Source organism: Pseudorca crassidens, chromosome 5 (genome assembly GCF_039906515.1).
Source record: "Pseudorca crassidens isolate mPseCra1 chromosome 5, mPseCra1.hap1, whole genome shotgun sequence".
NCBI classification, from domain to species: Eukaryota; Metazoa; Chordata; class Mammalia; order Artiodactyla; family Delphinidae; genus Pseudorca; species Pseudorca crassidens.
The window spans coordinates 43513353-43540000 of NC_090300.1; the positions used below are offsets into that span (position 1 = coordinate 43513353).

The window sequence follows — 26648 nt, forward strand, 5'->3', positions numbered from 1 at the left end:
GAGGTGATGGTAGGTCAACTAGGATGATGACAATTGATAAGTAGAGATAAATAGTTTCTATGGTTATTTAAGAGGTAGAAGCAATAGGACTTAGTGACAGATTACCTATGGAGGGAGAGAGAGAAGAAAATAAAGAGGTTAATTCCAAGGTTTTTGGCTTTAGGATAAATGATGTGACTCCTTTTTAAAATAAGAAATACTGAAAAGAATCAGATTTGAAGGAGGAACTTAAGAGTTCAGTTTTGGGCCAATTGAGTATAAATTTTTGTTTTTGATTTTTGAGGCATCCAAATAGTGATGTTAAATAGATAGCTGGATGAATGGATCTGGAGCTTCTGAGGACTATGTGATTTTTGTTGTTGTTGTTATTTACCTATGGGTTGCTATTAATGCTGTGCATGAGGGCAGGATTAATTGGGAAGAAAGTATAAGACAAGACGAGGGCCTAGGACCAAGCCTTGAGGAACTCTAACTTTTGATGGCTGGCGAAAGGAACATGAACCTACAAAGGGGACTTGAATCATTTTTTGAAAAAAGGTTAGAAACCTGAATGATGTAAAAGCATAGAAGCCAAGTGAGGAGAGTGTGCAAGAGGGAGAGTTTGACAGTGTCAAATGCTCCTGAGAAGTGTATAAAGACAAGGATGATACAATGGCCTTTGGACTTGGTAACATGGAGAAACTGCTGACGACTTTAGCAAGAGAAAATTTTGGATGTGTTAGGAGGTAGGAATGTGGAGACATAATGTCTATGTAGTCTTTCTAAAAGTTTGAGGGAAGCAGAGAAGTAAGTAGGATGGTAGCTGAGGAGTCCAGCTCCAGGCCAAAATTGTATGTGTGATCTTTTAGACCCAACCTTAAAGCATTCTTGTTCCTAGCCCAGGGGCTTCCATTCAGAGCCCTCCTTATTTGCGATCTGAGGTACTTTTCTATACTTTGATTCAGTACTTTTCCATTCCTAGCCCTTCCCCCTTTCCCTCCCCATGCCTCACTGGTCCATAAAGAGGTAAGAGCCTTTTGCTCTGGGTTCTTCAGCAGTGAGACAACCATTCTCCCTTTCACCTCCTCCCACCCCCCGCCACCTGCACCCCCCTCCCTGCCCCAGTGAATCCACCTGACCCTTGCCCATGCTGTTCTTTGAGGGAAAAATGGAACATTAGACTCCTTTTTGCCTCTTGGTTGCACTGTTCTAAGTAAGTAAATAAAGCTTTGATTGTTACTTTCAGTTTGACTCATTGTCCTAACTCACAACCTTAACCCCTGATTGCTCCACAGTAGCAGTACAGGGTGAGAGAAAGAGAACAGATAATTGAAAGAGTATAAAGTCCTCGAAGAAGCCTGAGGAGCTGATTCCAGAGACCTTGCGGTTGGAATGGCCTTTGTTCAAAGGAATCTCAAGCATCACCTCTATGAAGTATTTCCTGGACTCTGCTGTCCACAGTTTCTACCCTTTCCCCAGCCTCTTAGTCCCCCAAGAAACACTTCCATGAAATTAGAATTCTAATGTAGCATTTATAACACTTTGTTAGGCTATTTCCTTCTCTGCTTTTCCTAATGAGACCTTCCAATTCTAATTTTGTGAACATTAGCTAATGTTAGTGATATGTAAATAAATTGTTTTAATTAACCATATCCCAAGACCTGAAGACTTTTTAATGTATAGTATTGGGAAAGTTAGAGTTTGATTGACATTGAACACCAAGAATCTATGCTTACCAAAAAGCTTCATGTGGTAACAAAGCAGAAGGTTTACTTAAACAAATAATTAGCTTGGGGAATGGATACAGACATAGAAGTCACATAAAATAAGTACTGAATGTGTAAGCGCTAGACTTTGGAGAATTTTCTGTAAGGGCAACGCAGTTGACCTTGGTAGCCATAGATTAATATTCTGTCTGTTCAAAGGGGCCTATGTTGCATGTGAGAATTTGTAATTTTCATGTGTCATGATATTAAGGCATATGTGCAGGATGATGTTCAGGAGTCATGTCACTTAGCTGGTGAATGAGACCATTTGACTGCTCAGCATTTTATCTCAGAGTGGCTTTGTTTCCTTCTGATCTTAATGATTTGAGCAATGCTCATGAAGGGTCTGCATAGTAATAATGATGTTGATAATAATTAGTAATATATGCTAAAGAGTAATCCACCAAGCACTTTACATGCATTATTACATTCACAACTTAGGGTACTTGGAAGTTTCTAGGACTTATTTATTGAATGCAAGGAGTGACTATATGTTTAGAAATGTAAGAAATTATTATGAAAATAGTATAAGTGGGAGTTTGGTTCTAGTACAATAAATGTATAGAATTTGAAGATGTATCAAGGAAGAGGAAGACTGTTCTAGGTAGATGAATGCATGAGCAAAAAAGGAATTATGGAAGTGATAATGGACTGGTCTGAGAAGAGGTGCATTTTGGATAGTAGTAGAAAATTATTAGCCATATATTATAGGTTGTAAAGCAGACAGAGACATGAACTTGGGGTTTGAAGACATTAATGTTAGGGAGAAGAGTGCTGGAGGAATTTTGGTGTGAAGTGTTAGGAACCAAAACTAATATAGAGGGAAGGAAGGGAATGTGGCAGAACTTGGACCAATCTGGATCAGTTATTGAAGGGCTTACCATTTCCATTTATCTCATGCATTATGGACATAACTATGTCCATTAGCTCTATTCCAGTTTCACATTCTCCAACTCTAAATTTAATTCATCTGTATCTTATATATTCATGTATCAAATTTAGAAAGATTCTATTGGTATTAAACACTGTAGAGAGTTTAAAGATGGACAGAAATGTACACTGAGTCTTTAAAGCGAACACTGAAGATAACAGGCATGTACACAGATAATTTATGGATCTTTTTCAAGGGTAGAGAGAACAGGGAATGTGTGGGTTCAGTATAGACCTAGGCTTATTTTATCTAATACAGCAGGCAGCATTTCTATTGAAAAAGAAAAAGTATGAGCTTTGGATCCAGATAGAGCAATTTTGGTCATCTTAGCAAGTTACTTTCTTGCCTTAAGTAAGTTACTCTACTCTAAGCAGATCTCTTATTTACAAAATGAAGATAATGTACTACTCCATAGAGCTGCTGTGAGGATTCTTTTTAAAAAATACTTTAGTGCTTCCCTGGTGGCGCAGTGGTTGGGAGTCCGCCTGCCGATGCAGGGCACACGGGTTCGTGCCCTAGTCCGGGAGGATCCCACATGCCGCGGAGCAGCTGGGCCTGTGAGCCATGGCTGTTGAGCCTGTGCATCCGGAGCCTGTGCTCCACAACGGGAGAGGCCACAACAGTGAGAGGCCCACATACCACACACACACAAAAAGAAACTTAAAAAAAATTAGACCAACAGTAATGGGGGAAATTTTGGAAAACACATAAACAAAGCATTAGAATGAACACAAAAATCAGTCAGAATCCACTGTTATATATTCTTAACATTTTAGTTTGTAACCTTTCAGTTACATGTAGATACACACACATATATACTCATATTATACACATACATGTATAAAACTTTTCTTTTAACAACTATAACATCATACCATACTGTAATAGGCTCTTTTTAAAAACTCAATATGCCATGAGAACATTTTCATGGAAATATACAACTACATCATAATTTTTAATGGTATATGGTTTTCTGTCGTATGGATATTATCATGTTTTATTTCATAGTTTGCCATTATTAGGCACTTAATTTATTCCAAGTTTGTTGTTATTTGTCTAATATTAAATACAATGGAGTGATTAGTATCTTGTGACTCTTAACATTGGGTTAAGCCCAGAGATGTAGAACTTTCAGGTCAAAGGCTTTATGTGTATTATTGAAAATGTGGAACATTTCCTCTTGTCCTCTGGAAAGCTTTTACTATTTTCTGCTCTTACAGGTAGCATATGAGGGTCCTGATTCCCCATACCTTTGCCAGCACTACAAACATTATCATTTGTTTTCATCTTTGCTTGTTTCCTAGGTGAAAAATGGCATTTAGTTTTATCTTGCAGATCTGTGCACTGAATGTTTGTTAGCCATTTATACATATTTTTCTTTTTGTGAATATTGTGAGAATTCAATGAGATTATAAGTGTAAATGACCAGGCTCAGCACCTGGTATATATTAGTCTTTAAGGGTCAGTGTTCTTTTTTACTTAAATCCTTACCCCTTTGCAGCTTCTTTCCCAATCATAATTCTAGTAGGAGAATACTGTAAAATCTTGTTTCATTGTTAAAGTTATTGCTTTTACAGATAGATAGTAGTAAATTCTCTCTTGATTAAAATTTGGGCAGTGAACTTGGGCTGCCTGGCTTCACATCTGCCTTTTAATAGCTGAGTGGTATACTGTGTGATCTACTTCACCTCTCTAAGCCTCAGTTATCTCATCTATAAAGTAGGGATAATAATTTTATCTCTTTATAATAACATTATAAGGGTTAAATGAGCTAACCGATGTAAAGCACTTACTACAGTGCTTGGCACATACTGTTCAGTATTTCCTCAGAGGCGGAATCTCTAAGAAGGTCAGTTTACTTAGATAATATGATCAAAGATTTAAGTGCTGAGAAGTGCAAAGAGATCTTTAGGAAATGGCAAATTGTTTGATTTGAGGGGACTCTTGAATTATAGGCTGAGGAGTTTATTTTGATTCACTAAGCAAAGAAAGAATTTTAGTACTGTAGTTTTATTTCCTAGCACTGTTAGGTGCTTACCAGATTAAATTCATACCTTAGTTTTTTGTTTCCTTTTAAGGTATCAGTGTAGTTACAAAGGAGAACATCAGAGGGAAGAGAAAAAGCAACAAAAGACTTTAGTAATTGAATAATCAATTTCTGAGTTATTGGAAGTCTGCTTTTCTTAGGAAAAATATACATGTGTTACATTTTCTCAGTTTTAGCAGCTGAAGATACTAGTAGAATACTTATATGTATTTATTATCTTCTATTTAGTATTGTTTACTTTGTTACGTATAGGTAGATACTGCTTGTAGGAAGCTGTAGGAACATTATTTTATGATAATGAACTTCCTTGAAAGTAGAAATTTATATTTAATTGTATTTAAATATTATAAATGATAACTATATATTTAAATCCAAATTTATATTTATGCAAATGTAATAATTATATAAATTTAAATTATTTAGGCTTAAGTACTGGAGAAGAAATATACTGGTTTATTTCCCCTTTTAAAAATTGTTTACCCCAGTCCTCCATGTGAAATAAACATGACATAAAATTCATAAATGTTTTTTAAATCTAATGATCAATTATTCTTTTTTTACATCCTAGTTTTTTTTATTGATGTATAGTTGATTTTCTATATATATATATTCTTTTTCAGATTATTTTCCATTATAGGTTATTACAAGATACTGAATATAGTTCCCTGTGCTATACAGTTGGTCCTTGTTTATCTATTTTATATATAGCAGTGTGTATCCGTTAATCCCAAATTCCAAATTTATTCCTCTCCCCCTTTCCCCACCAAAGGTATTTTTAGATTTGGGGAGTATAGGGGAAAGTGGGACTGTGGAGGGTAAATAAGAGGTAGCTTGGAATTTGCATATGTATATTCATCTAACCATACATGTTGGTCATCTTTTGTCCCCCAGCTTACTTCCTTTCAGTCTGTATTCCACTTCTGGCCATTGCGTCAGCAAACAGCTATGTGCAGGTGTGGTCTGACCATGCCTCACTCAGCTGCATCACTTATCGCCTGCCTTCTGCCCTGGGCTTCCTGCTGTAGTATGGGAGGGCAGTCTGAAGTGCCAGGGAGTTAACATTCTGTGGGGCAAACTTGACCAACAGCAGACCAGAGCTGGGGGATAAATACTTCTCTCTTGCAATTTCAGACAATTATGAGACACATAGTTCTTCAGAGGATCTTCAGCAGGACTGAGTTCCAATTGCCCACAGAAGCATAACAGCTTAATAACACATGCTTGGTTTAGTTGTTCCTCTTTCCGTATTTCATTCTTCCAGTTCCTTCTCTTCTGAACTCGGTGGGGTCATTCTCCCAAATAAACCACTTGCCTGCAAGTCCTTGTCTCAGACCCTGCTTTTTGGGAGAACTAAAGCTAAATGATGAACACATTTCAGATGTATTTCAGAATTTTAAGGAGAATAGGCAGCTTCTATTTTTTTGAGCACCACTGATGTGCCAGGTTCTCTATTTTTTTTAAGAATAAAGATTAATTTTAACTTCCATTAAATTAACACATACATACAGTTTAAGAGGTCAGTAGCACAACATGGTATAATTAAACAATAATCCCCTATTGTCTCCCTGACTGCTGTTATCTCACTTCCCAGAGGCAGGCAAGTTTAATTCTTGGCAGAATCTCTCCATTGTTCTAAATATCATCAATTTGTCAATTTCAGGCATTATTTATTAAAAGCCTGTAATGCTGGATGACATTTTGGTTCTTTTACAGTCCCTACCCCACCTGTTCTACCATCTTATAATTATTTTTTATTGAATTATGACCCGTGTTTACATTAATATGACTATATAAATATCATTCATTGATGATCCAAGTACTATGGCTCCTTGTATACGTTTTTGTTTCCTAGAGTATGTAACTATTTCTCATGCCTTTTTTTTTTTTGTATTTCCTGTCCCAGGCTCAGCCAGGCCTGCTGTAGAGCTGTCACTCTGGGACTTCCTTCCCCCTTCTTCTTGGGACGGTTTCTCTTCACGACTCTTCTATGATGTTTCCCCATTTCCTGGATTAAGTGTCCTCCACTTTGTTAGTTTACTTCCTAATTTTTTGATCATCTATTCAGTAACATCTTAAACAAGGATGGATGAATGGAAGTCAAAACATAACATAATATAAAATTCATAAATGATTTTAAAATCTAATGATCAATTATTCTTTTTTTACATCCTAGTTTTATTTAGAATAAGAAATCAGAAACAACTCAAATGTCCAACACTAATGGATATGTTAACCTATTGTACATCTATGAACAGAATAGTATGTAAACAGTAAAACTATTATATGTAAATATATTTATTGACATCTGAGAAACTGTTTATAATATATAATTAAGTAGTGAAAAAGTCTAAGCTATGTACATAACAAATCAATGGTGATTCCATATTTGTAAGAAAAAAGTGTGTTTGTGTGTACACATACGAAAGGAGGAAAATACTAAAATACCTTGAGGTATTATCTTGGCTGGTGGGATTTCAGGTGATTTTTATTTTATTCTTCATTTAGAACCAGATGTGATTTTGAATTTTTCTATAATAAGCATTTATTATTTGTGGGACTGCTAGTCCATATGGCACCTTTGTGCATACTAGGAAAAGCTGTCCCTTCTTCCGGTGGATGCAGTACCACACCAGGATACACTGCTTGGCCAGGGCATATAGCTTTTAGCTTCTACTGCCCCATTAGGTTTTCCTTTCTTCACCACTCCCCCCTCCCCATACTAAACAACAGGCACAACAGTACATGATAGTCCAGAAAACTTACCTAATAAAAATTATTTAAAATTAAAGACTAAAAGAAATATAACCTTTTAATACATCTACTCTGGGCAGGCTACTGTCCTTACTTGACCTCTAACAGGTCATGTGGGACCTTTGGGCTTGCTCTTCCTGCCTCTTCTTTTCTGCTTACCAACTCTGCTCAAATGCAGTCAGTCCTTCAGGATCCAGCTAAAATTACCCCTACTCGTTTAAATATTTCCCAACCATTCCAACACATATGGCGATTTCTCCTTCTTCTGAACTTCTCTTGAACTTAGGTCAAGAACATGGATTGAAGGGAGTGGTGATGAATAGGTTGTACCTCACTTGCTAACTGCAGACAACTGGCAGTGACTCCTTAGAGCACAGTGTTGAGAAAGATTCTTGAGCTACATTTGGCCTCAGTGGGAAAGAAGATTGTCAATGATTATGAACCTTAGTGCTGCATGTGGAAATAGCAGATAAGTAGCATGTTCACATGCAGTTTCACTGCCTGGCTTGGATGTTAACTATTTCATGCATTAGTCTTGGTTTGACAATACAGTTTAAACATCCAAGGTACTTTTTGTTGTTGATGTTTGCTTATTTTGTTGTTACTGTTTTTATTATCTACTCAGAATTTAACATGGAGCCTAGGTATGAGGGTGCTCAATAAATATATTTCTGTTGCTCTTCCTTCATTTTTGATGTTCCAGGTCTCTTACTAGTATAATTTCCCTTGGTCTGAAGCACTTCCTCTAGCAAGTCTGTTAGATCAGATATACTTGTGATGAATTCTCTTAGTTTTTCTACATCTGAGACTGTTGTCTAGAGCATAACTTGAAAAATATTGAAATCTCTTTTCTTTCCCATGTAGGCCCTTTCTGTGACATGCAGAACTTCTTTACCTGAATAACTGTAAATAACTTATGATACATACCAACTTAGTGTTCACCTTCCCATTGGAATAAGCTCAGCGTATATCGTAAGCCCTCAGCTGTTTAATATGTTCAGTTTAAACTTGTCCTGATGTAATGGATGCTCACTAATATTTGTAAAACTAATTAAAGAATCTTAGAACAGTACACATAAAATTCAGTAACCATAGTGCACTTGTCTGTGCACATGATTTATAAGTTCTAGAGCAGAATTTATTGCAAATAATAATCAGTCAGATCAATAACTACTTGTTAAAAGCAAATGTCTGAAAACTACCATTCTGAACTGTGGTAACCAAAGAATATACACTTAGATTCACTAATTTGCAAGATATTTTCCAGTCAGGGGAAAAATGCTGAGAATTCTAACCAAACCTAGTAAGTTGAAACTAAGAATTCTAGTTTGGAACTTAGTGGTGATAGTCTGTGTTTTTGTTATTGGAGGTAAAATGTAAAAAAAATTAGGTAATTAAGAAATTATTTTTGCTTACTTCTTTTCAGTGTACTTTTTAATTCTGCCTCCTTTCAAAGAGATCAGGATAGAAGAATGTTCTTATGTCAAGATATACATGGTATTTTTATTGGATGCTAGCCATTGGGCCAAGCTCTTTGTATTTATTTGAAAAGTAGACTGACTTTCATTTATAGGTATTACAGTTGAAACAGATTTTAAGGTGGTCGAAAAAGCTAACATCTGTAAAGATGTTTCTTGATTTTGAAAGTAGAATACAGTCCATTATTTAGTCTGTCATATTGAACGAGTAATTATTGAGTGACTTCTATATGCATGCCGATTATCTTTTTAATCCTTGATTTGAACTTAAGAATGGCAAATTAGAGAAGGTATATATCCTGACAGAGTTATTTAGTTAAGTATAAGAGTTGGAATTTGAACCAAGTTTTTCTTAGATTTATAGTATTACCAAAGTTTTCATCATAACATTTGATACATAACAGAAAAAGGTCTTATACATGTGAAAATTTATCAATTATAATTTGAGATAGGAGATGTATATATTTTTATAACTTATAACTCAGGCTTTTAAAAACTTTGACTGCCATTATAAAAAAAAAACAGCTCACATAGATTTTTGCTTTATGAGAAAGAGTACAAAATTAACTGTGATCTTATCTCTTATAGCTGTAGAAAACTGCAGCATACTAATCTTTTAAAAGTGAATAATATGCTTAGTTCATAACCAAAAAACCTGTAAAAATTTTTATTAAGAGTTAAACTCTGTTTTTCATAATTATTGTATAGTGCGTATTTTATGTGGGTTAATACATATATCAATACATTACTGGTTATAAATACATTTAATCTTTTATTTCTTGGTCAGTGAAATGAGACATTAATGCTACTTTATTTAGTTACATGTATTATAGTTTCTATTTTATAACTAAATATATTTTGTCTTGCTTTATGAAATAGTTTTGGTTTATATTTATTTTGTTACTTTTCTACTTCCCACCCAAAAAACTTACTTTTCTTTTGGATGTCTTTTGTTTATTTAATGTTGTAAAATATTACTTTTATAAGTAAATTCATAATAGATTTTAGATTGATTTAATAGGGAATGATGAGAAAAATTTGCTTTTACTAGGTACTAGGAGAAGCAAGTGATCAAAAATATTTTTCTAAGGTAGTAGTTTGACAATTTTGATACAAAATATTGAGAGAAAGGAGAATGCCATCATCAAAAGGAATGCTGTTTTTTCAAAATAAATATCATTATTAATTGTGGCTCCTTGACCAGATTCCCTTAGACCATTATAAAACCTGAATGATCACTTTGGTGTAATTTGTTCTCATATTAAAAAAAAAAAAAGTTAATCCCTTCTTAGTAAGATTAGATCTAAAAAATCTTAGTCTATTTGTTTAGAAATTTCTTAAGATTATATAAGCTTTATAATAGCAACAATTTCCAGATTTAGAGCATGCTTCCTTTGGCAAAATGATGAAATCTGTTTGCCACAAAGGTAAATCAGTAGCTTTATTTTAATTTTTTTTCTTGCCTGCCATGGTATGATTGATGTATGGCAACTTCTTACTGGAAGGAGAACTAACATTGACACTGACAGGTGCCACAAGGTTTATTTAGGACAACCTCAGTCTTCTCCCAGTTAGTTTCAAAATGTCTGCCTCATACATGTTGAGCCACTGAATTTCCTGCTTTAAAGCTTCGTGTTATGCCAACATTACTATCTGTGCTGCCTCAACTACAAATTGGATGAACAGCCCGTGACACTTTTTCAATATTATTACATTAAACCAAGTGGATTTTGATTGATAACCTAATATTCAACTAATGCAAAACATCAATCATGGCAAGTATATTAATTATTTAATATTGCAGTCTAATTCAGAAATCGATGTGCTGCATGAGGGGAAGGGAAACTCATGGTTCCCAGAAGATTTAAGACAGGGAATGATTAAAAAAAGACCTGCTGTACTCCTGTGTGTTAGTTCGATACAAATCTTTATTCATTTGCCAATAATCTCTTCCCATTTTCCACTTCAGGACCATTTTATCAGTTTTGAGACCTATAATTGAATTAAGTCTGCTTTCAGCACAGGGCAAAAGGAGTTGCACAAATATTGATGAAGTCATGACAGGGACAACCCAAGAGACAGACCACTAAAGAGGACAGGCTTTATCCCATTTGTTGCAAGATCCTTCTGTCAATGTCTTGAATCTTGCCTCTCTATTTTAAAAAAATTCATTAAGAGTTTTGGAACCACTCTTTAGACTTTTGTATTTAAATATCTACCATAATAACATTTCTATAGCACATTACAATTTATAGTGTACTTTCATATACATTATCTTGCTTATTTTTTCACAGCAACCCTATGTGTTAGGTAAAGCAAATGTTAAAAAATCTTCACATCATAGGTGAACAATTTGAGCTTCAGAGAATTTAGATTATTACCCAAGCTCATTCAACTGTTTTGCTTCTAGAACCAGGATTATACATCATGCTGTCTAATGTAGTATTTATGTACTCATGATGCTTTATCTGCGTTGTTTTGAGATGGCCACTCTTCCTTGTCTTTCTGCCCAAAGTAAGACTAAATAAAGAAAACTGATTTTCATGAAGAACTTGTTGAAACTTTGGTGTCCCCATCTATGATACATATTAAGCTTTACAAACATGCAAACCCTCGGGATATAAATGAAAATTTCTTGATCTATTGTATCTCTTACTAGAAGAGAATGGCCTTCTTTTATGTATGTATATCGCATGATATATACATATCAAAATATATATATATGAAGGGGGAAGTGGCCTAAATATATCTTGTCATTAAAGTCATTTTACCCCAACTTTCTTTTAATTCATGTTTGCCTGGTTATATCTTTTACTATCTCTTTTTTGGAAACCTTTCTGGATCCTTTTTGTTTTTTGTCTCTTGTAAATCACACATTGCTAGATTTGTTTCATACCCAATCTAAGAAACTTCTCTGGCATTTTTTTAAAAATTTATTTATTTTTGGCTGCATTGGATCTTCGTTGCTGCATGCGGGCTTTCTCTAGTTGAGGTGAGCAGGGGGCTACTCTTCGTTGTGGAGCGTGGGCTTCTCATTGCAGTGGCTTTTCTTGTTGCGGAGCACGGGCTCTAGGTGCGCAGGCTTCAGTACCTGTGGCGCGCGGGGTCTAGAGCACAGGCTCAGTAGTTGTGACACACGGGCTTAGCTGCTCCGCAGCACGTGGGATCTTCCCTGACTAGGGTTCGAACCCCTGTCTTCTGCATTGGCAGGCGGATTCTTAACCACTGCGCCACCAGGGAAGTCCCTTCTCTGGCATTTTAATTCTAGATTGTTAGGTGACCTTTCTTTAGTTTTCTTTTTAGTCACTGATTACTAAGATTACAATAGTTACTATGTACTATGCCAGCCTTTACTTGCTTTATATTCTTGCTTCTTCCTGATTTTATTTCTCTTCTTATTGCATTACATTCCTAAGAACTTTTGAATTTCCTGAGATTATGTATGCTGAAAATTGCTTTATTTTTCCTTTAATGTAAATAACAGTTTATTCATTAAATATAAATTCTAGGTTTACAGTTCTTTTTCTTTTTTAAACACTTTCTCTTGGAAGTTAATATGCCATCGTCTAGCATTAGTGTTAAGAAGTCTGATGTCAGTGCTAGTCTTCCTTTATGGAGGGGTATGCTTTTTCTTTCTGGAAACTTTTAGACTTTTCTCTTGATCTGTAATATTACAGTCTTAATTATCCTTATATTATGCTTTGCTGTGAATTTTTCTTTAGCTGTCCTGTTCACTGCTGTGTGTACCCTTTCAATCTAAGATTTGAATATTTCTATATCTAGGAAATTTTCGTCATTATTTCTTCAAATAATTCTTCTCTTTTATTTTGTCTTTGCATTCCCTCTAGGATTCTTATTATATAGATGTTCATACTTCTACTCCTGTTCTTAATTTTATCTCTTGTTTGTTCTGTCTTTCATACCTTTCCTATGCTTTCTGGGAGAGTTCTTCTACCCCGTGTTCCAGCTCACTAATTTATTCTTGGTCTGTAGCTATTGTGCTTTCAATTCATCCTCTGAGTTTCTAACTATTGTATTTCTAATACTCATTATCTCATATTGATTCTTTTTCATAACTGTTTTTCATATTTAGTTTCTAAAAATCTTCCCTTATCTTTGAATATGTTATTATATTCTTGCTCGATCTGTTTTCTCTGGATGAGGTTGCTTTCTTTGTTGTTTTTCTGTTCCTGTGCCTACACACCTCAGAGATCTTAAAATTTTCCTTGTGGGTTTCTCTTTTATTTTCTTGCAACATTCAACTGCCTTGGCTATTAATTTTAATCTAAGGAGAAGAGTGAAAGTCTAGGCTCTGGCTTGTGCTCCTCCAGGTTAATTTGTTCTACTCTGGCCTCAGTCAACCACTTTTCCATTGTGTCTTCCTACTTTATCAAAAACAACCCAAAACGAAACAAAGCGAAACAACCACCTACCACCCACCACACACATACACACAGCTCCCAAAACTATTCTTCCAAACAGCAACTCACTGTTGCAGTTGCCTTCTTTGAGTGGTATGGAGCTGGGTAGGACCACCCAGAGACCTGGGATGGTTGCTACTGACTCTCTATCTAAGCTTGTCTTAATGATGGTTAGATGTCAGACTCTTATTAGTTGAATACATACTCTGATTCAGGCACTGTATTAGATGCTGGGATATAAAAATTAGAAAGATGTAATTCATGTCCTCAAGGAGTTTTCATTTTAGTGGTTGTCAATGGGAAAGTAAATACGTATTTATAATAAAGTGTGAGAACTTTGTGATGTGAACACATGGGGAGAGTTCAGTACCTCATTTATGAGGAAAAGAGGTTTCCCCAGTGGAGGTTTTGTTGAGGTTGAGTTCTGAAGAATGTTTTTATATTTCAGATAGATAAGGAGGATTAGAGGAGTCTGGGACAAAAGGAACATCTCAGGTAGAGAGAGTGAGTGGTTCAGTGATGATTAAAGCAAGGTTAGTAGTTTGTTATGGCTGTTGCTGCCACTTTCCATGTGATAATAGCTTTGGCAAAATAACAGAGGGAATTAGTAAACTGGAGTGTAGTAGTATATTGTGGATTTTAAGAAGGAAATTGACATAATCAAGCTTACATTTTACAAAGATCTTAATGTATTATGGAGAATGAATTGACATGGGGCAAGGCAGGGGTCACTGAGACCCATTAAGAAGCTTTGCAGTCATCAGGGAGAGAAAAGATGATGGCCTAAAATAAGACATAGCTGTGAAGATAGAAAGAAGTGGTTAAATCTAAGTGATAATTAAGGACGTTGGATAGCCAAGACCTTGTGGTTGATTACATTTGTTTACGTTTGGTAGCAAAGGAAAGGGGCAAGTGTCAATGTTGATGTCTAGTTTTCTTTCAGGCATGCCATTCAAAATGCATATTTCCTAGAATTATTTAATTTAAAGAATCACTTGGAAACATAAAAAAGCAATACCTAGCCAACCTTCCTTCCTTCCTCCCATTCTCCCTCTCCCGCTTTCTCCCCCGCCCTGTTCTCCCCGCTTCCTCCCTCCCCCTTCCTCCCTCCCCCTTCCTCCCTCCCCCTTCCTCCCTCCCCCTTCCTCCCTCCCCCTTCCTCCCTCCCTCCCTCCCTTCCTTCCTTCCTTCCTTCCTTCTTTCCCTCCTTTCTTTCTTTTTCTTATCCTTGATTCCAAAATGCAAATAACTCAGAAAACTGGGAAATTTTCCCTAAGTTTGTGACAAAGTCAGTTGACAGCAAAACCTACCCTGAGATGAGGCTGTTTATAGTCTTTGTTTATCCCACTTTGTGTGGACATTCATATGTTTCTTTCAGAATTATTAATATGTATGATGATGAGGTGCTTCTTCAAGCCTTGCTCTCAGTGTTTTATGACATACACTATATGTACCTTATTACCTTTCTTAAAATCCAAAATATTCTAATGAAGCATGTCTAACCCCAGTGGTTTCAGATAATGAATTATGGACTTGTACTTTGAATCTGAGCATTTTTGTTCTTTTATATTGCAGCATTATTTTCTAATAAGAACCATGATGTGACAATGTAGCCATGGGGGAAAAATTAAGTAGATGTGTATTATATAGTATAAATATACGTGGCTCCAAGATAGATTGCCACGTTCAGGTACAAAACAGTGTGTATATTATGCTTCTGTTTGGGTTAAAAAAAAGAAGAAGAAGAAGAAGAAGAAGAAGAGAAACACACACACACACACAGCAGCATGCATACACATGCATAGACTGTCTTTGGAAGGACAAACAAATAGCTAATACCAGTGATTGAGAATTGGGAGTCACTGATGGGAGGAAGGTTTAATTTTATTGTAACCTGTATACATACACATAAATACATATTACACTGTCAGATGTCTCACTATATGTATTATTTTTTTGTTTAAATTTTAAATTGCACAAATGGTTATATGAGAATTTCCTTGTGAAAACTTAAAGATTCATCTGACTTCCAGCTCCAGCAAATACATTAATTTTATAATAATAAAGGTAAAAATAATTATTTATGTAGCTATTGGCCTTCTCTGACACCTTGTTACAATTTATTTCTGTCATTTTTTTTTTTTTTTTTTTTTTTTGCGGTACGCGGGCCTCTCACTGTTGTGGCCTCTCCCGTTGCGGAGCACGGGCTCTGGATGCACAGGCTCAGCGGCCATGTCTCACGGGCCCAGCCGCTCCGCGGCATGTGGGATCTTCCCGGACCGGGGCATGAACCCGCGTCCCCTGCATCGGCAGGCGGACTCTCAACCACTGCGCCACCAGGGAAGCCCTATTTCTGTCATTTTTCATTAGGACTGCATCCAGAGAATTAAGTTTCAGAAATCCTTAAATTTTTAAATGTTGAATATATAGCATTGCCAGAAGCAGAAAGCAGAAGAGAGAATGGCTAAAGATGAGTACTAATCAGTAGACAGTGGAATTTATTCCCAGGATGCCAGACTGGGCAGTGAGAGCAAAGGTTGGAAGCCATGAGTATAGTTTTCAAGCAGTAGAGCCAAAGGGAAAAGATAGGGAAATTTGAAAAGATTGTATAGCAAGACAAAGGAAACAGAAGTAAGTAGATTTTTGGCCAAAAAAAAAAAAAAATTGGAGACAAAATAAAGAGAAAAGAAATAAAATTGGGGCCCCTTTAGAGAAAGAAAGAGGTATGGGGAAAAGATTAAACATCATGAATGCAGTACTGTTGTTGGATGTTTCATAATTATTTTCTGCAATGTGGTAGAAGTATAATTTTATGTTAAAACAGATAAGGCATGATGTTAATGATGGAATTCAAATACTGCTTGTTGGAGTGAGAAAAGTCAAAGTCCATTTGTCACTAATAAATTAGCATTGACTGAAATCAGGAAAAATATCTCACTATTGCCATATTTCACCAAATGTGTATTTAAATTACCTTTGCTACTTGCACAGTTATTTGTATTTTTAGTTTCATCAGCACTCTTTTTTAAAGTGAAAAGCAAGAAATTAAATACTTAAAATATATTGTGATATTTGATGTTTGTGTTTCCATTGGTGATTTTTTTGCTTTTAAATATTACAATAGTCTTAGGTTCTGATTTGTAGTGGGCACTAAGTTGATAAAATTCATGCTAGGAAAAAACTTAAGATTGACTTATTTAACTATGTACTCACAAACATTCTTTTTGTGGCCATTTTTTATATAAAAATGCACCTACTGATGGATGGATATTTGATAAAGCAAATGTAGTAAAATGTCAATTGTAGACTCTAGATTGTGGAAAGACTCTGTATGTTTGAACATTTTCATAATAAACATTGAAAAAACATAAACTCTAATGAAATAGCTAATGTAAAATAAAGACAGTGTGCAAATAGTAAAATAACACATTTGATTTCTTTTTTGTTCTCCACTGACTTTGAAAAGTCTGAAACATTCTTTCTACTAGACGAATATCAATTTTAGCGGTAGTACTACTATTAGATATAAATAAATTATCTGTTCCGTAAGGAAATTGTTTTGTCCTTAAAAACAAAGTTATTATGAACATTAGGAAAGATATATGAAAAAATTATAAGGGTTTGTAAAATATTTTTGAGGTAAACATAAATTATAGCAGACAAGGGTTTAACAACTATTTTAAACTTTTATTCTTCTATTTTAGGGAATCTGGAAGCATCAAAGCTGTATTAGAACATCTGGTAAGTTCTAATTTTCTCTTGAACATTTGCATCATCTTTGATATCTGCATTCTAAATGAACACTTTTGAATGAGCTTTGAATACCTTGTATTGAGAAAGTCAACCATTTCCCAAAGGGTCAGCTTACTGTTATTACGTGAAGGCACTTACATTTTCATTTATCTTATCATTTCAAGGGAATTAAAATTTTTTTTAAATTACATTTTTTTCTGATGTAGAGATGAAATAAAATGGATGACAATCCTTGGATTGATGATTGCTTTAATTATAAAGAAAAGTGTTTGGTGTAGAATTTTTGGCAAATCTTGATCTGACAAAAACAAGCTTGTGTTTTAAGAAAAACACAATCAAATATTGCATGCATAAATATGGTATGTTTTAGCAATTTAACTGCTTTGAAAGAAGTGCACAGCTTTGTTTTTCCTGATGTCTTTGCTTTATGAATAATGCATTAGTTTAAACTACATTCAGTTTTAGAATATAAAATAATTGAGATGCAAAATTTTTGGTTTAAGTAAACATTTTTAAAACAAGTAAAATTCCAACTGACTTAACATTAAAATCTGTCAATTGATCAGAAAATTGGAAGAACTGTTGTATTATACCAGGTCCAAAATTCATTGAGCTCACCACATTGAGTGTTCATTACAACATTAAGTAGTTCATTTAAACAGAGCATTATAAAGTCATGCTCTGGTTTCTGGTCAAATCCAAACGTTGAATAATTAATGATAGAGATTCTTTTGTAAATACAATCTAAGTACTTTTTTAATGCAAGACTTCATTCGTATATCATATTGTAGCTTTGTTAACTATTAATGTGCTTTTGTTCTGCTTCCACAAAGCAAACAGTAGCAAGAGGCAGCTTCATTTTTATTTATAGTAGTTTTAGAGTTAGAAAGGATTTTTGGTTTTTCTTTCAATAGCTAAAGGAAACTGAGGAAACCTAGACTTTTTAAAAACGATAAAATCATCCTAAAAATTACAGATTTAATTATTAAAAGCAGAATATAATAAACTAGTTAGAAAAATTGAAGTATATATATTTGTCCAGATTAGAAGTAATTAAATAATATTGTTATTCTCATTATTAAAAATTATTTCTTGAATCCCTGTTTATCACTTCATTGTGACAGATGATATTTAGGACATACATATGGACATCAGAATAAAAATATTAATCTAAGATATCTAATGCCAGTATCAATTGACAGCTTATAACAAGGAAGAACAGCTAAAACATAGTTCCAAAATGAGCTGTCTTTTATACTTCTCTTGTAAATTACTATTTAATAAAAAGACTGTATATTTACTTGGTTCATATTCATCAGTAGATGAGTTAGATTCTTTTTTTTTGTTTAAATTCCATATTTTTTTTAATACTCACTAGTATGAACTTACATTCAGTGACAATTTCATGCATTTATACTCTACTTATAATCTTATGCAGCAGTGGTTTTCTAACTGCCTTGGGCTGCCAGGAAGTCTCCCCAAAACAGGTGGCACTCCAGAATTCCCCTGCCCACTTTAGCCAGAATAGTTCCCACTTTTAGTTATTTTGTATACTTTTAACCTTTTAAAATAAGATTTCATCTGAACAAAGAATTCTTCAGCTAAAAGTATTTAAAAACCTTTTCCATTTTTGACTCTGAGTTATATTTCATTTTATCTGGGTCACATACATCAAATGTATTTCAAAGATAAGGCATTTTAGGGATGAGAGAGCCATGATTAGTACAACAGGTAGTGGAAGTAGATGATTTTAATGCATTTTACTTAAGTCATTCAAATTCTATAACTTGATATTGTAAACTTGACCCACTGACTGTGAACTATTAACAATAATATGAATACATGAATACATATTATCACATATATACACATATATATTGCTTTGTACACTAATAATATTCAGTAAAGTCAATGATATTCTTTATAACTGCCTAAGAAGGAAGTGAACTTAAGAATTCATTGGTTGAGCACAAAGAAACCTGTCTAGCAACTGTGGGCTCCTTAGGTTTGGTCTCTCCACTTTCCAGCTGAACAGATACTTATAACCCTTGTCTTCTAGCACACGTACCCCTTCTTTGAATTGGCTGCATACCAAATATAATTAAAGTATAGATTCTAATAGATTGATTTTAAAAAATATATGGTGTAACATTAAAATGAGAACATCCCACACATTTGGAGTTAATCTCTTCTTTATGTACCCTTCTTGTCTTTTCAAATTTATCTGGATTATCATAGAAAATTAGCATTGTTCTAAGAGAGGGTGAAAGCCATATAAATTTAAATGAGTTAAGAAAAATGGCATGCAGTATATTTGTCACAAGAACACATATATGGTTGCACTGTCTTTGTACTCTGTTTATGGGCTCTTCTTGGTATATATAGTTATCTGTAACAAGTGTGGGTGTATGGAGAGAAGAATAAGATAGGTGGACTCTGTTTCCTTGAAACCTCTTCAAGGGCCAATTCATTTATTTGTCACACTCTCTCAAGCCCTTGATTCAGTCTTTAGTCTATCATTCTTTTCTATGTTGCCAACTTTTCCTGGGAACTGTCCAGCATATCATTCTTAGCTTAAATTTCCTATAGTTTACTCCCCAATACCATTTTATTTTTCTTCTCACAAACTTGTGTACTACCCATAAAGTCCATGTCTGTTTAAAATTCTAGACAGAACTTTTGAAGGTTGGTGCCCCCGACATCCATTGATGATTCTTGCCTGATGATTGCAAAATTGAGATTTTTCCAGCTCTACCACTCCCCCTATATTTAGCAGCCAGCATTCCACTATAAGGAAAAGCCCATCCTTCTTTCTTATTTTATTTACTTATTGTGAGCAAAGACTTATGACTAGGTTATTATCAGTTACTTTTCTTATTTATTTTGACACTCAGATTGTCACAGATTTGTCCAGAGAATCTTCTTTAAAGATGGTTTCTGGGTCCTTTCAACATACTCCCTTTTTTTTTTTCTAAGCACGTCCTCATTTTCTGACACAACAAGATGTTTCAGGCTTATCTTATACCTTCCCTGTCCCACTTCCAGAATCAGCCATTTCTTCAAATTACCCTATTCCATTTTAGAGGAAAATGGTATTTTAGGAATCAAGGTCTGGACATGTGATATGCTCATTGTCTCTGCGATTTCATTACTTCTAGGACCTTTCAGTGCTAGATTAGATAGTTAAATAGAGGTAGGTAGGTAAGTAGATAAATATTTTGAAGAACGTGTGAGTCATACTGATACCTCCAATTTCGATCCAAACCACAGAATTCTTCCTTGTCCTCCCCCGTTTCATATTTGTATTTCCCTTTATGTAAAGGGAGAACCTGGACTGCTAACAACACTAATACATTTACCCATTTGCTGAATCATATAATATACATAAAATAGTTCCAGTACAGCTATATATTTTGAAAATAAACTTAAATAAAAGATTTCAAGATTTATTTGTAGTTTTTTTTCCCCTTGAGTGTAGTTTATTCCTTTGAAATATAGTGGCATTCATTTGTTTCCATTTGCATTCAATTTTAGGTGCCTTTGTTCCCATTCTTGTAGATTTAATTATGTTTGAATATCTATAATGTTAACATGCTTCCAGAAGTCAAAATATGATACACAGTAGTATCGTCAGAGAGGTGTCACTCCCTTCCTTTCTAGCTATTCTCTATTCCTTGTAGGTAGCATATTTTATTAAATTCTTGTTTATCCTTCCTGTGCTTTTTGTAAAATTATGTGTATATATATATGTATATGCATATGTGTATGTATTCCTATTTCCTGTTTCTTATAAAAAGCATATTGTAAGGAATTCCCTGGAGGTACAGTGGTTAGGACTCTGTGCCTCCACTCCCAGGGGCCCGGGTTTGAACCCTGGTTGGGGAACTAAGATCCTGCAAGCCATGCAGCACAGCCAAAAATAAACAAATAAATAATTTTTTTAAAGCATATTGTGTATACTTCTTTCTATTTTGCTGTTTTCACTTATCAGTATATCCTGTAAATCACTCCATAATTACTGTGTGTATCATTATATTTACTATATTTCTTTCTCTATTTAGCTGTGTCTCCTTTATTAAGATTTTAGCCCAACTTGCATGCCTGCTACACTTTCATACATGCTGACAGAAGACACAAGATTCCCTGCGTCAGAGACAAAGCATTTTCTTACTAACAGCACAAAAAGTAGCACATACTTCATGACTGTATAGGTTCCCCTTGACCCCCAAGTCCCATGGGGTGATGCTGCATACTCAGTGGGTTTGTGTCATCGCTGAGGGGCTCCAGATTTAGGAGTTCTTTAAGGAGCTGTTAGAAAATCTGCCCAAACTTTGCCCAAGAGAAAGACATTATCTTTATTATCCTAGTTAGGTAACAAACATGCCTTCTGGCCCAGGGGGAGATTCTGTCTCTGTCTTGCTGTTTGCTATACTGAACATCTTTGCTATACCAAAGACTGTTTGCTGTACCAAACCTCTTTGAAAAGATAGTTCTGAACAAAGGCTGATGGCTGATATAACATGTATAGAATGTTATGGAGAATTGTCTCTGAAGAGCTATTGTAATTATGATGATGAAACTTAGGAAGGTTTGCATTTTTATTCTAGTGGTTGCCTTTGTATTTATACCTTTTATAATGGTTTTAATCCCCCTTGTTCCTGTTTAACCTTATAGATGACATCCTTTGACTCCCACCTGTTACCTTCATTATAGACAATGCTCCTGTTGTATTTTCCCTTTCTTCCTTTTCCTCTCATTTCTTCTTGCTGTGTTTTTTGCTACTTTGTTAGAATATAAAATGTTTGCATACTATTCTTCCAGCCACGCTTACGTTGTTTTAGAATCACCTTTAAAATTAAATATATTAAATATTTGCCATCAGTTTGTTTGCTGATATTTCCCCATTTATCTCCTGTTTGTATAAAACTCATCCACTAGTATATTCCTCAGGAAAAGCTCCTATGTACATTATTCTCCAAGATCTTGTACATTCCAAGCTGTTTTTCTGGAGTCTTGCGACTTGAAAGACAGCTTGACTGGACATAAAACCCTTCACTTACAGTTTTTTCCTTGACTTTCTTGAGATATTATTCTGCTCTTGATGTCTCTGGTACCAGCCTTATTTATTTATTTTTTTTGCGGTACACGGGCCTCTCACTGTAGGGGCCTCTCCCGTTGCGGAGCACAGGCTCCAGACACGCAGGCTCAGCGGCCATGGCTCACGGGCCCAGCCGCTCTGCGGCATGTGGGATCTTCCCAGACCGGGTCACGAACCCGTGTCTCCTGCATCAGCAGGCGGACTCTCAACCACTGCGCCACCAGGGAAGCCCATTGCCTTATTTTTTTTACCCTTATAAATAATTAGATTTTTTTGCCTTGAGACATTGCCATTTTTTCATTGATCTTGCTTTTACTAGGATAATTCTCAAAGTTGATTGTTTCTGGCTAATTTTTCTGGGCAATTTCATATGTAAACTTAAGTTTTCTCATTTCTAGAAATAATTTTCATGGATTATAGAATTAAATATTAGTCCGTTCCATTGTTTTATTTTCTTCTTTAGTGACTCCAATATATAATCTTTCTTTGCTTGTCTTCTATTTCAGTCCCTTTCTCTCTGAGTCTTTTTAATATTTTACTTTGTCTTTATTCTCTGAATTGTTTTCCTGCTTTTATTCAGTATTTCTTATTAAATTTTCATTCAAATTTATTCTTCTTTGTGCACCTTATAATGTATTTTCCATATCTGAAATATTTTTCCTTCCATTTCTGTTTTTATTTTTTGAATGTCTGATTCTAGGTTTTCTTTTTGTTATTTGTCCAAATGAGTCTTGTGCTTTGTAGTTGGTTTTAGGAGAAGAATTTTCATCTACTGAAATGTTTTAATTTGCGTTTTCTAGTTACTTCTTATAGTAGCTTTATATGGGGGTGATTTGATTTCTTTCTTTTTCTTCCTTCCCTTCCTCCCTCTCTCCCTCCCTTCCTTCCTTCCTTCCTTCGTTTTAGAAATCCTAGACATTTTGTAGACAGAGTTCCTAGTTTAAGGGTTGCCGTCTTCTGCAGTACATCGAAGCGTAATTTCTCTAACAGATGATGATGGGGGTGGCAGGGAGGAAGGGGTTGACATGTCTTGTTTCTCTTTAGCAGTTTGTTTCTTACTACTTTCTTTCTTGTCACTGACATGTATTCTGTTTACCTGATTTTCTCCCAGAAGCAGCTTCCTGAGGCTGCCTCTTCTGGTCCCACTCCTTTTCAAGCCCCTTTCCTCTAGCTGGTGCTATGGTAACACCAAATCCTAGGCGTATGTTCACTATTTTGGCATTTTAGTGTTGCACTTTGTTTTTCTGTAGATGATTTTTGTTTGTACTTCCAGTTATGTATTAAACTTACAGCCATTATCAGGGGTGGCACAGGGTGGCATGTCTTTGAAAAATTTTGCCTCAAATGAGAAGTTCATAATGAAAAATGTCAGAAATCAATGTTGAATAGACCTTGAATCCTCAGGAGTCCTCCTACAGGGTCCTGCCGAATGGTCAGCAGAATTGAATACAAAACATCTCAGAGTTCAGTGTCCATATCTATTTAAGCTTAGAGAAAATGAGTGGAAACATTGCTTATAATGTTGTGCTTAGATTTTATAATGAACTTAAGGAAATAGTATTTTTTATTTGATGAAGAATCATATACAAATTAAAGACCATCTGATGTGACTCCAGTGTATGTCTGTTAACACAGCAGGGTTGAAGGAGTGGAGGTGGGTGGTTATTAGATGGTGATGTTGCGCCTGACTTTTTTTTCTTAAAGATGTCCTAGCGTGTGGAAAATTGACTCTTAAGTTCTCTGTATATCAAAGGTAGCTGACTCTATATTTTTCTGCCATCCTATGTTTTTAAATTCTGGATAATATAGTGAGTAGTAACCTTTATTGAACTATGTAATAGGGGGTTAAAAGATTTACTTTTTAGAGTGTTTTTAATACAGTCAAGTAGGTGACATTAACATGCATTTTTATTGTTAAATTATGAAAGTGTACAGGAGATAGAACCTTGCCATTTGATTATAATATAGCTATGATTGTTTTATTAGCAATCTATAAAAATAATGCTATCCTTTCCTCTTGGGAGAGGGATTGAGATCTGAATATATTAGGTTGAGCTATATGAAAAGTTGTCATTTTTTTTTAGGTCAAAATAGTTTTGTGGGTTGTTTCTGGCTTGAAAGGACTGCTGTGCCATGCCCAGCAGGGAATGAAGTGAATTATCCTGATCAGTATGATATTTCTAAACTTCCCTTGTTCTCTTTTCTGAAAAGTCAAATAACTGGAGGTGGGTTTGGGTGGGGGGACATGTTCTAGGTCAGTGCTTCACCATCTTTAATGTGCATATGAACCTCCTGGGGATATTGTTTAAACTCTGGGTCTGGAGTGGGACTTGAGATTCTACATTTAGCAAGCTACCAAGTGAGGCTAATGCTGCTGGTCCAGTGACCACCAGAAAGAAAAGTACATTGAAAGGCATTGACTTGAAAGACATGTGTCCAATGAACAAGGCCCTCTGAATCTGATGAAAAATCTAGATGTTCCCCCATATACTCATTGAGTATGATTCTGCAACCTATGAATGATTAGTTGGGCATTCATAAACCCAGGGAGACAGACACTCCACAGGTTTATACAGGGTGAAAAATTTCATCATCTTACTCTGTGAGAGTAGCAAAGGGCTAATTTTTTTTTTTAATTTGGGTTCTGGATATTAAGTTGTATATTTCAGGGCTGGAGCTGGACACTAGGACTAATAATACCTTGTTCAGCTGTAGGTGGAAAGTTAAATAAGTGATGATAAATCTTTTAGTAAAATGGGTTAGAAGTATTTACAACTTTAAGTGGGATTTGCTTTCTATTAATAGTTGAATAGCCAAAGAACTCTGGAGCCATACCTGTGGGTTTTTTCTCCCCACAGAGGTCTCATTTATGTTTCTTATATTGTATAACATTTGAGAGTGATGACCTACTTGTCCTTGTGGTCAGGCAACACAGTCTGACCATTTTAAATGTTGAAAAGCAACTGTCATTAATAGCTTGTTTAGCCCATCAGTGGTTTGTAGAATATAGTTGCTGCTTGCCAGAAATGTAGGCGGGCTCTTGCTATTACATGCTCATCAATAATACTACATTCTAATAAAAGCCCTTTTCTCTCTGTTTTAGGCTATTTTGTGTAGAACTCGCAAATAAAACGGCTGTATTTCAGTTCACAGACTAAAGATTTTATTTAATGCAAGCGTAAATACAGGTTATGTATTATTGTTATACTTTTGAGGATGCATGCAGAGGTTTTGAACCCTATTCTCAAACAGAGGTTATGAACCCTATTCTAAAGTCACTCATCCTTTGTCTGTTACGTTTTAAAATACCTGTCTTATTTTAATGTTTCACCACTGTGTTCCCAAAAAAATATTTTTGACATTTCTCTAAATGAGTTTGAGAACATAGTTATCTCACAATACACTGATGTTTCTCATACACTCTATATATTTATTAAACACTGATGAAAACTATTATCTCATATACTATTTAGGGACTTCAATGTAATAGATTCCTCTCCTCCCAGCATTTTAATTTTTTTTTTTTTTTTTTTTTTTTTACCTAAGCTGATATATATTTCAGGTTTAGGGTAAATGTGCATATTAAAACAGACACTTTCCTTAAACTGTGATCGTGAGATAAAACAGCATGAAGTTTTTCTTCTTTCTGGAAGATCAATTCTATAAATTTTTCTCTCTTTCCTTTTAAAAACCAAGTGTGTCCTATGAATGTATGCAAATTAAAATACCTTTAATGTGGATTAAATATTAATATCGTGTTACTGCCTTGATTTCTTAGGCAGTTTACAAGTCCTAAATCTGGGAACCGGCTCACATTTCAGTCAGAAACAGTACCTTGTCAGTGATGCATTTCTCTGAAACATTTTGATCAGTTACAAGTTTATTAAAATTTGCTTCTGCAGTAAATGATTAATAAATATTATCTAGTCAATCAAACAGCAGGAACTTGGGCCTTTTTTCTACCCTTTCTCCCTCTCCTCTCTTCCAAAGAAAGATCTGTCAGTTGTTGTTGCTTTTTTAAGACACGGTGGTCTTGGTAGAAAATGGTGGCCAGTTAGCTTTTAAAAAAAAAAAAGACAATATGTCATGTAATTTTCATGATATTACTAATAGTCTCAGATTTATGTTTAACCTAGATAAAATTTATTGTCTGACTTTTATGCACATGTGCTTATTAAAGCTTTATAAAGTAAAACCAAATATTCTAAGTGCATTAAATAACCCCCACTTCCCATTATTCAAGAGTCTGATAGTCAGGCCTTCTCAAAACCATGAGAGTAACTGAATATTGTATTCGGATATTTTTTATATTCTAGTTCAGGATACCATAGGTTTTGCTTCATTGCATAGGACCCCACAAGGTACCTGGTAGTTATTTCATGCTTTTCTCAGGATCTAAGGTCTGTAACTGCAGAGAGAGAAAT

At 35.0% G+C, this 26648-nt stretch overlaps 1 protein-coding gene across 1 annotated transcript in view; it reads left to right on the forward strand.

Annotated features, from left to right (window-relative positions):
* RSRC1 (arginine and serine rich coiled-coil 1) overlaps positions 1-26648 on the forward strand; it is a 451481-nt gene that overhangs the window by 209006 nt on the left and 215827 nt on the right. The window contains exon 6 of the mRNA XM_067737138.1: positions 17078-17114. Within this exon, the coding sequence (XP_067593239.1) occupies positions 17078-17114 (37 nt within the window). The remainder of the gene's footprint in view (positions 1-17077; positions 17115-26648) is intronic.